The sequence below is a fragment of the Euphorbia lathyris genome, chromosome 5 (genome assembly GCF_963576675.1).
Source record: "Euphorbia lathyris chromosome 5, ddEupLath1.1, whole genome shotgun sequence".
NCBI lineage: Eukaryota > Viridiplantae > Streptophyta > Magnoliopsida > Malpighiales > Euphorbiaceae > Euphorbia > Euphorbia lathyris.
The window spans coordinates 88,164,973-88,176,771 of NC_088914.1; the positions used below are offsets into that span (position 1 = coordinate 88,164,973).

An 11,799-nucleotide genomic window follows, 5' to 3' on the forward strand; every position below is an offset into this window, starting at 1 on the left:
GAATAATGTTTTGAGAAGTAAAGAATCCGATGATTGAATTAACGAGTTTAGTTTGTGATGTAGTAGTAACTGAGAAAGTTATTGTATATGTTTTAAGGTTTATTACTGAACTTGGTGATATTTATTGGATTTTTTAACACCAGTTTCGTATGTATGTTATTGACAAACTAAATATAAGCATTAGGCTCGAAATATTGGAAAATATAATATTTTCCTATGTTCAACTACAACAACACCAGAAAAAGGGAACATACAAACTAAATATGAGCATTAGGCTTGAAATGTTGGAAACTAAAATCTTTTCCGGATAGGAAATATTTCGTGATTAGCAACTACCCACACTCAACTATATCATCGGAAAAGATTTGTGAGGTAGAAAGAAATGAAATATATGGTTTCAAAAGTTTTCGAAAAATGTTTTAAAAGAAATATTTTTCTCAATTTCTTCGAATATTTTTCAGTTTATTAATCTAAAATTTTCTATTAACTCAAACAAATATTGAAAAATAAAATAAAATATATTTTCAGACCATAAAAGGGAATTAAACAAAGAATGTAATTTTTTTTTTGGCACGCAGTTGTCATATCTTACATAAAAATCAGTTATTTCTAATATTATTTCTATGTTATTATTCCATTTATTTTTTCTGTTGACCGGAATTATTTATTGAAATATAAAGAAACCAAACAATGCATAAAAAAAATCTTGCTTTAGAGTTGTGAGGTTTGGAGATGGAAATTTGTCTAATTATTAGCAGAATAATGAAATTTATAATCATTATGTATATTGAAATATTTTGTGGTTGTAATTCTTGTGAAGAATTATTTTCCTACTTATAATTCTTAATAATTTATTTTCTTTTACGATAAATATATGTTTTATTGATTTCTTATTGATGTTGTTTTCTTGTTGTGTTTTACTCTAATGAAGTTATAAGCATTTTCATAAAAAAAAAAAAATGCTACAGTATTTGAAAAGGAAAATTTTATTATTTTGCAAATATTTCACAAATAAATAACAATTTATTATTATTGGTTTAAACTAGACGTGGTCATGGGTCGGGCCGGGCCAGACGGGCTTTGCTATAAAAGTTCTCAGCCCAAGCCCAGCCCAGCCCACTAGTAATTTAGACGGGCTCGGGACGGAATGGGCTCGAGTTTAAAAATCAAATCTCAAGCCCAGCCCATATAAACCCACCTAAACATATATACATAATTTTTTAATTATAAAAAAAATAAAATTTAATACTTAAAAATAAAATTTAATATACAAATCTATAAATATATAAAATTTATTAATTAATATTAATAGTCGGGCTTTAGCGGATCTGGGCCGGCCTGCGCCTAACATCAATTAGCATTGTCCAAGCCCGGTCCAAATAACACGGATCTGGGTGGGCCGGGCGGGTACCCGGACCCGTAGACAGGTCTAGTTTAAACATGAAATTTAGTTGCAATTTAATTTAGAAATTAAAAAATAATTCAAGGCTAAGTGTAATGAAAACAACATTTCATTGTTAAAAGGATAATACGTAAAAATAACGTTAGGAGGAATAATTTTATCTCTAATATCTAAAATGATACAATTTTATTCGTAGTGTTGTTGACACCCGTGAGCAATTTTACCCCTAAAGTTGACAAACATCATTCTATAAAACCCATATATTTTGTTTTTTATTTTGCACCAATTATATGTCCGTTGGTATTAAAAAAAGATTTTATATTTTTTATAATTTAATAATAAAATTGGACATTATTATTTTTAAATTTGACGAAATATTTGAATTTTTTTTATCAAACTCATACAAAATACAATATTTTTTTTAAAAAAAAATCATGTCTAATCATATATTTGCGATCTGTTACTAATTAGTAATAAAATGATGCACACGTAGATGATAAGACTCATGATCGAGAAGACAGTTTGATGAATTATTTCTCAAATTGATCCAACTTATCTCTTGACTGCAAACATTAACGGTAAAATTATATAATTTTAAACATTAGGGACTCGCTTTCACTCAATTCGCATAAAACAAGGTTCAACTATTTTGGTGGATCACTCCACTTCTTACCGCTAGGGTAAAATTACTCTTGACTATAAACGTGAAAGGTATTATCCCTTTTTAAAATGAAACATTGTTTTCAATATTTTCAAAGTATTTTTTTTATTGATTATTAGTCATGTCGGTAACTTTTTTTAAAATTTAAACATTATGAAAAATAATTTTCCTTATCATTTTTAATTAAAATATTTTATTTTCCACAGTAGAAAGAAAACAAAAAACACCATTAATTTGGTCCCACCTATCACAATATTTCTGTGTCATATTATTACTTTACAAATTTTCATATTACATGCCAAAAAAAACTTAAATTTTCTCAAAAAATAATTTTTTATGTTATTGATTTTTTTTTGTCAAAGTAGAAAATTATTTCTTAAAATATCTAAAAAATAACTGGTCTACATTTATTACAAAATTGAAGTTCCCTCAGGCTTCTGCAACATTTTTATTGCTGTATTATTATTTTAGTTATAAAGTCTTCAACTTCTAGATATAAATTTAAAGCTTCTAGATATTCAATCACATGAATAGTAAATGATATTTGTTGAGATATATTAATTGTTTTATCTACTATTTGATGTTGCTGTTACGATTTGCTGTTTGTTATTAGAAAAAACTGATTTTTCTAAAGCAGAGATTCTCTGCTTTTGTAAAAAGTTATTTTCAGGTATAAAAGTTAAACAGAAGGTGACTAACCAAACGCCTAAAACTCTTCATTTTGAAGTGAAAAAGCAAACATGAACGTAAACCAAACACCCCCCTTAATCTTTAAAGTACAAAAATATAGAATTTATTAATTAAGTTGTTTAAATTAATAAGATTGATTAGAACGAAATGGGTATTGGGTTGTTTAAATTAGTGTTCTCGAGTTTGAAAATTTATTGTACGTGTTATACTTTAATTAAGGATGAGTAGACATGTTCATGGATTGGGTTGGGCCGGATTCAGACTAGGCCCAACATACTTTTAGATAAAAATGCACAGTCCAAATCCAATCTAGCCTGTTGTTAGACTCGGATTTAAAAATTAATTCTCAAAATCGAACCATATAATTTCACCTAAAAAGAATATATAATTTTTAATACTACAAAATAAAATTTATTAAAAAGAAATATTTAATACTAATTAATAATAATAAGGCGGGCCGTGCTAACCCAACGCGTGCTATTAAGAAAAAGTGGTTTAGCGGGCTTAGATCGGATTTAGGGATGGCAATGGGTACTCGATCTGCATGTATCCGATACTACCCAACCCTAATGAGATTACTCGTACCATATATAAAAAGGTATGAGACGGGTATTAGTTCAAAAAATTGCCCATGACATGGATGGGAATACCCGTTTGCATACTTATTACTCGGTACCCACTATATATTTGACTTTCATCTATTAACCATAACCACTAATCTAATTTATTTTTATTAATTAAGATTGATTTAGAATTATAATAAGGTGTAAAAATACCTCAAATATCTACAATCAGGAGAAATTGTATCCCTAATATTGGCAGCCAAGAACAATTTTACTCCTAAATTCACAAGTTGTGTCAATTTGAGAAATAATTCATCAAATTGTTTTCTTATGTATGAATCTACATTTCACATGTACGTTATTTTATCATTAATTAGTAACAAATCATAAATATAAGATAAGATGTGAAAAATATTAAATAAAAATTAAAAATTATATTGTATTTTGTACGAGTTGGAAAAAAAATTCAAATATTTCACCGGATTTTAAAATATTAACTTCAAATTCTATTATTAAATCACAAAAAATATGAAATCTTCTCTTAGAACTAATTGATATACAATTGGTGTAAAATAAGAAACAAAATATTTGTGTTTTATAATGATGTCTGAAATTGACCTAACTTACAAGCATTAAGGGTAAACTTGCTTCTGGTTGTAAACATTAGAGATATTTTTACACCTTATCCTTTAGAATTTATATTAAAAAAACAGTCCGGTACATACCCGACATATTAATATTAATTATAATTTTTAGTGATAGATTCAGTTTGCTTGTATAATTTTGAATTAGTGAGAAAGTTTAAATATTTTCTTCAAGTACCTTTTTTTTTTGAAGAAATTTTCTTCAAGTACTTGCTTATAGGTAAGGAGACATAGACATAGACATTTATTTTAGAGAATCAAATTGACTTTTTGAAATAAATATATTTTTAAGCTATTTGATGTTGAATGACTCATAATAGATTTCTTAAAAAAAAATTGCATAATGAGGTTCCTGAATCTTTAGGATTTTATGCATGAGTAAAAATATTCTAATGTTTACAACCAGGAGCAATTTTAATTCTAATATTTAAAATGGTGCAACCTAACGTTGATAAGTTGGGTCAATTTGAGAAATAATTCATCAAATTGTCTTTTCGGTCATGAATCTTATCATTTACACTTCATACATGCGTCGTTTTATCAATAATTAGCAATAGATCACAAACATATGATTGAACGTGAAAAAATATTAAAAAATATTATATTTTGTACGGACTGGACAAAAAAAAAATTCAAATATTTCATCGAATTTAAAAATATTAATCTCTAAGTATATTATTAAATCACAAAAATATGATTTTTTTTTAGCATCAACGAATATGCAATTGGTGTAAAATAAGAAACAAAAAGTTTGTGTTGTATAATGATATCTGAAATTGATCCAACTTGTCAACATTAAGGATAAAATTATTTTTGGCTGCCAACGTTAAGAAATTGCACCATTTTAGATATTAAAAATAAAATTGCTCCTGATATAAAATTATTTTACTATGTTGAGTTTTTCAATACTAATTGATGCTCTACTAACATTTTTTCTCATATTTCTCTGGTGGTTTACTCCTTATATAAGTGGTTGTGATACCAGAAAAGGATTCTATCATCGTAGACCTTTTTGAAGAAAGATAAAACCAAAGGATCGTTCTCCATTAGGATGACTATTCTAGTAAGATAAAAGGGTCCCACGAGTTTTAAATTCGTCACTGGGGAATTCACACGAAAGGAAACGAGGAATTTTCAACAAAAAAAAGTGCTCTCTAAACTGAACGTGGAAGTAGTTTTCCATTAGATGGTTGTTCCCTCCACTCTCGACTTGGATTATATATCCAAAAAGGTCCGCTCTCGGACATTCCACACGCTGCCTAGTGGAGGCGTGGTTATCTAAAGTGGATTCTCTCTTTTATAGTAGATGTCAAACCTGTTACCCCATTGACTAAGAAGGGGACGACATCGTTCTCTCTATGTAAGTATTATTATATTTTTGTTCATAAAAGGATAGAAGAGTTTTGTCTTATATTATATAAACATGACTCGTTGAAAGATCATTAAGTCATTCTCGAACAAAAAAAAAAAACTCTAAAATTGTAAGCGTTGAGACAAATTTACCTTTTACACAATCTTAATTTATAAATTTATAATTTCGTTCCAATTTTTTATAATTTCTACAAGCTATGCAAAATAGTGATTGTTCTCAAGTAAATATCTAGAGGCCCAAATGTACTGAGTCCAAGTATAACCAAGTTCCTGATGGGCCGGACTTAAGTCCAAGTATAACCAAATTCCTGATGGGCCGGACTTAAACTTGAAAATTAATGAGAAATTTACATAGAAATTCATTTTTTAAAAATTACTTATAATAATTTTAAAAATTACTTATAATAATTTTAGAGTGTTACTATTTACCCATCCAAAATTACCAGTTACTGTCTCCTATTGAAATTTTTTTCTATTTTCATAATTTTTTTTTGTTAAAACTAAATATCTATATATTTTTTGAGAGAATTTTTTGATTTTACCCTAGGCGGGCAAAATATCCGTCTAGCCTATAGCCAGGCGGATATTTTGCCCCCCTGGCCATAGGCTAGACGGATATTTTTCCTGCATAGGGTAAAAAAAATTTTGACCCCAAAATGAAATATTTGTCACTTTTTAATGATGAAAAATGCAAAATCGTCATAAAAATATGCATTATTTTTATGAATTCATTGATAAAAAAAACATAAATTTTAATGTTTCCGACTCGTAATCATCCATTTCTGGGGTTCTTGGGTTGTCATGCATCAATTATTTTTATAATTTCAATTATTGTTGTTCGGATTTATGATTTTACAGAGAGAATTTTCAGTTTTTGATCAAAATTATGAGAAAGGAAAAAAAGTCCGAATGAGAGCGGTGATAAATAAAATGGGGGCGGTATTTAACAATCTACTAATTGTAATTATTTCAAATTGAGTAAATCATTACATTTAGAGGGTGTTTATTTCCGCTGGTCGGATGATCGTTTAGCGTTTTACTTCAAACCGCAGAAAAGATAGCATTTGCTTAGGTTTATATAACTGCATTGTTTATCATTTAATTCATTTTGGAAACTCCATCGTTTTGGAGCTTTTAATGAAAAGCTTCTTTTTTAAATTTTTCATAAACACTTATTTGTAGTCATTTGTTATTGACAAAATTATCATTCTTATTTTCACAAAATATGTTTCTTCTTTAACATTATTTCTATTTTTATAACATAAACAAGCTCACAAACTCACAAGCAAAGTTCGTGAATAAATAAACAAGATGCTTACAAATAGTTCGTCTATTACTCATTTATTATGTTTGTAAACGAACCCAACTAATAGCAAATGAAATAATATAAAGTATAGATATTTGTGAACTAACACAAAACTAATTTTTTTTCCATAAATGCTCTAATCGAGCATGCTCGCTAGTTTTCGAGTCAACCTTTGGCATGTTCAAGTTCGGTCCGTTTACGAACCGAGCCTATAAATCGTGCTCACGAGCGGTTCGTTTATAAATCGAGCCGACTACCGACCCCGCTCATGAGCGGCTCGACTCATTTACAACCCTAAGAGAATGTTTGGTTGCTACTTTTTCACTCATGTTCTACTTTGAAAGTAAGAGTTTTAGGTGTTTGGTTAGATACATCATGTTTGCGTTTTATAGCTGAAAAATGGTTTTTTTTTTATAAAAGCAGGGAATCCATTCTTTTTGGAACAACAGTCTTTTTCAACAACAAACCGTAAAAACAAACAGTAATAGCAAAAAGTAGGTACAGTAAAACCTCTATAAATTAATACTCGATAAATTAATAAACTCTTTAAAATAATAATTTATTCCGGTCCCGACTTGGGCCAGTTCAAAAAATGATCAATTTTAATAAATTAATAAGATAATAATTTTCTGGAACAACCCTTTATAAATACATTGTATTATTACCTCTATAAATTAATAATTTCTCAAATATATATGAGAAATATATATAGATATACATACTTAGGATAATTTAGCAAAAATATGAATCTATAGTATTTTGTTTTTTCTTGAAATTTAAATCTAGTTGGATTTCATCTCTAACTATTCTCAGTGCATTCAAAAGTTCCGGCGTATCCTTGTCAAATTGTAATAAAAAATTGTAAAGAGTTGATGATGCTATAATTGCTTCCTTTCTTGTGACTGGTTTCAAAGGTACCGAATCATCCTCAACTTCATCCTCAATTGAATTTTGCTCAACGCTCGACACAATTTCTTCTAAACTTGAGCATTCATTGTTTTCACCTGGATAATCCAATATTTGATTGACATCCATTGGATTGCGGTAACCAAGCTGACCAATCATTCCCTCAAGTTCATGAATGTCTTCAGTGGTGCTTCCTCTAAATTCGTTGTGACAGATTCATAAGAAGTCTATTTTTTTGTATGATTTGAAACAACATTCCATATAAATTTATATAGTAATTCATTAACTATGATACATTGAATATTTTTAACATAAATACAATGAACTTCCAAGTTCAATTAACTTATATAATGCACATTTAATCTTATTTGTTCATTGATTTTAGATAAAAACTTTATTTAAATTAGTAATTTAAACTTTATTTTAAAAAATATTTAAAATCACTCTATAAATTAATAATTATTAATTTATCGATTAATTAATAACTCTCTAAATTAATAAAATTTCATGGTTCCAACATTATTAATTTAAAGAGGTTTTACTGTAAAACAAACGGATCCTAAATATAGATCTGGACTATACACGAATATCTAAATCCTCGGGTACTCGGGCCCGTTAACGGGGGCTCCTACGAGTCTATAAAAGAGTAGTCACGTTGCAATGAGACTTTATACATTGAAGATTCCACAAGGTGTAAAGGTGGAAGCTTTGGAAGTAACTAGGCAACCAAATCAAGCAAACCTAATAAATATTCAACAAAGCCTCATATGGTAGGCAGAAAAAAGGGTATAAAATGACAAAATTAACCAAAAAAGCAAATCACCAAATTTCCCAAATTTTACCTTTGGACCCCCTAAACACATGCTTTAAAGCCCAAACACTGCCTTATTCTGGTCTCTCTCATCTAAGACACTGCTCTTTCTTCCACAATCTCAAACTCTATCTATCCCGCGTGGTTTACACGCACCAATCATATCCCATTTTAGTGCTCGCCGTTTCCCAAAGGTAAAGAGCGTGTTTTATAAGCAGTAAGTGCGGGTGGGTAAGCAATCATGTTGTCTGTCTGCTGCCGGGTAAATTACACATATGGACCTGAACTTGACTAGGTTTTATAATAAAACCACTAAACTTTATCAACTCCTCAAAATTCAAGAATTGATGATAATTAATATATATATATAAACATTTTGATTCGATCGATTTCGTGATTTAAAAAGTTTGCAATAGGTAAATTTTTATGGTTAGACCTTGAATTTACACTGTTAAACTTTAAATTTTGAATAAAACTACTAAAATTCATCAACTCCTCAAAATTCAAATATTGATGATAATTAAAAAATATATATAAAAATAAACATTTTGATTTGATCGATTTTTAAAAATAGCACTCGTGATTTATTGTTAGACCTTAAATTTAGAAAATTAGATATTAAATTTTGGATAATTTACGAAGTCAGTCACAAATCGCTTTTTTTTAGGGTAAATAGTCAAAATAATAATTTTTAAAAAATTGACTGAATTTATAAACTGTAAAAAAAAAAAAAAAAACAAACAAACTCCTATTTACAAACTTTTAAATCATATAGATTATCTTTACTAGTCGAACAAATTACAAGATTTATTTTTATACTTTTTCCGTTAAACAATTTTCATCCTTCAAAATTAAAATTTTGAGTTTTTTAGATATTTTTTTTGTTAGGATAGAAAAAGTGAATATTTAGAAAAAGAAAACTCTGTAAATGTTAATTTTGTAAAATAAAAAATGTGGATTCATTATAAATGTTATTCTAAATAATTTTAATCCTTGAAAATTTCTATTTTAAGGTCTTAACAGCCGTTTTAATGCGTTAATTAAAATTTAGTAGCCATGATGTTAAAAAATATAAATTAAGTGCTTTTAATGTTATTTTTTAAACTTTAGTGTCAATATCATAAATATGATTAAAGTTGAGTGACCATAAATTCAATTTACTCATCTGCAGCCCCCCTCTCTCATCTGTGGTCTCTGACTCAGAAATTTACCAAAACCAAGAGATAAACAGAGGAGTAAAGAGAGGGGTTTTTAGAGATAAATCTAAGGTTGAATTGAAGTGAGAAAAAATCAAATCTTTCAATCAAAGAACAAATTTTCAGAGAAAACTCAACACTTTATTATAGATTTTTCAAAAGGGTATTAGTATTTAGCCTCCAAACATGGAAAATCAAGAAGATCAAGAGCCAGGATCATCATCAAGTTCATCATCATCATCATCATCATACAGTCTAGTTTTGGCAATTATGAGCAAAAGGAGGACATGGGTATGTCTATTTGTGTTAGTTTATGCAACCCTTTTATCATTTTCATGGAATTTTCTGAATTACATACTTAATTGGTACAAAGAACAATCTGAATCCCAAGTGATTTCTGCCTCTGGGTCATCTGGGTGGGCTGCTCTGTATGCATCAGTGCTTTTAGGGGCTGTTTTTGGGGTACTTTCAATGGTAGCAGCACTGGCTGTGGCAGTTCCAGCTACTTTGGTTATATGGATTACAGTTGTGGTTATGTTGGCTTTTTTTGGGAAACCTAGGAGGACTTTGGTGATTGAAGGAAGGAAGATTACTAGAGAGATTATTGGGTTTGTGTTTAAGATTTTGTTGAAAGAGGGGAATATTGTTGCTGCTGTTTGTGCTGTTTTGGGTTATTTTGCTCTTGTTAGGAGGAATTATGAAGCTGATTAATTGGGGGAAATTGGGATGTTTTGATGGTTTGAATTGTTTACATTTGGCAAAGAGGAGATTGTAATTTTAGGTCAAGGAAATCCCAATTCTTGTTTTTGGGTTACTTTGCTCTTGTTAGAAGGAATTAATGAATTGGGATTGTTTTAATTTTGGTAAAGATTGTACTTTTAGGTCAAGGAAATCCCAACTTTTGGGGGTTTTGTTCTTGTTAGAAGGAATTATGATGCTCATTCATTGATTTAGGAATTGGGTTTTTGTATTATTGAATTTTCTTTGTAACTTTAGTTCAAAACAATTCCAATTCAATGTGTTTGGTAGTTCTTTTTGGGTTACTTTGCTCTTGTTGGAAGGAATTATGAAGATGATTAATTGGGGGAAATTGGGATTTTTGATGGTTTTTCTTGTTTTAATTTGGGAATGATTGTAATTTTAGGTCAAGGAAATCCCAATTCTTGTTTTTGGGTTACTTTGCTCTTGTTGGAAGGAATTGTGGAGGTGATTAATGAATTGGGGTTGTTTAATTTTGGTAAAGATTGTAACTTTAGGTCAAGAAAATCCCAACTTTTGGGGGTTTTGCTCATTCATTGATTTAGGAATTGGGTTTTTGTATTGATGAATTTTCTTGTTTAAAATTGGCCAAGATTGCAACTTTAGGTCATAATTAACAATTCCAATTCAATGTGTATGGTAGTTCTTTTTGGGTTACTTTGCTCTTGTTAGAAGGAATTATGAAGTTCATTGATTGGGAAATTGGGATTTTTTGATGATTTTTCTTGTTTTAATTTGGCAAATATTGTAACTTTAGGTCAAGAGAATTGTAGCTCAAATTGGGTTACTTTGTTCTTGTTAGAAGGGATTATGAAACTAATTCATTGATTTTAGGAATTGGGTCTTTTGTATTGATGAAGTTTGTTGTTTAAAATTGGTCAAGATTGTAACTTTAGGTCATAATTAGCAATTTCAATTCAATGTGTTTGGTAGTTCTACTTGGGTTAGTTTGTTCTTGTTAGAAGGGATTATGAAGCTCATTGATGGGAAATGGGATTTTTTTTGATGAATTTTGTTGTTTAAACAATTCCTAGTCAATGTGTTTGGTAGTTCTTTTTGGGTTACTTCCTTCTTGTTAGAAGGAGTTATGAAGTTCATTGATTGGGAAACTCGGATTTTTTTTTTATGAATTTTTGTTGTTAAAATTGGCCAAGATTGTAACTTTAGGTCAAAACAATTCAATTCAATGTGTTTGGTAGTTCTTTTTGGGTTACTTCCTTCTTAGAAGGAGTTATGAAGTTCATTGATTGGGAAATTGGGATTGTTTTGATTAATTTTGTTGCTTAAGGGTCTGTTTGTTTACCACCTACTGTTTACTGTTTGAAAAGGCTGCTTTTCCAAGAAGTAGAGATTGTCTGCTTTTGTAAAAAGCTACTTTTCTGCAATAAAAGGCAAACAGGAAATGTCTAACCAAACATCTAAAACTCTCTTTTTTTAAGTAAAAAGACAAACATGAGGAGAAAAATGAGTAACCAAACACCCTCTAAATT

At 29.1% G+C, this 11,799-nt stretch overlaps 1 protein-coding gene across 1 annotated transcript; it reads left to right on the forward strand.

The window, feature by feature from the left end:
* Positions 1–9,543: 9,543 nt before the first annotated feature.
* On the forward strand, positions 9,544–10,593 carry LOC136228815 (uncharacterized). Its single transcript, XM_066017295.1, has one exon. It carries the CDS (start codon positions 9,737–9,739, stop codon positions 10,259–10,261), a length of 525 nt encoding a protein of 174 aa, XP_065873367.1. The 5' UTR covers positions 9,544–9,736; the 3' UTR covers positions 10,262–10,593.
* The last annotated feature ends 1,206 nt before the right edge of the window (positions 10,594–11,799 follow it).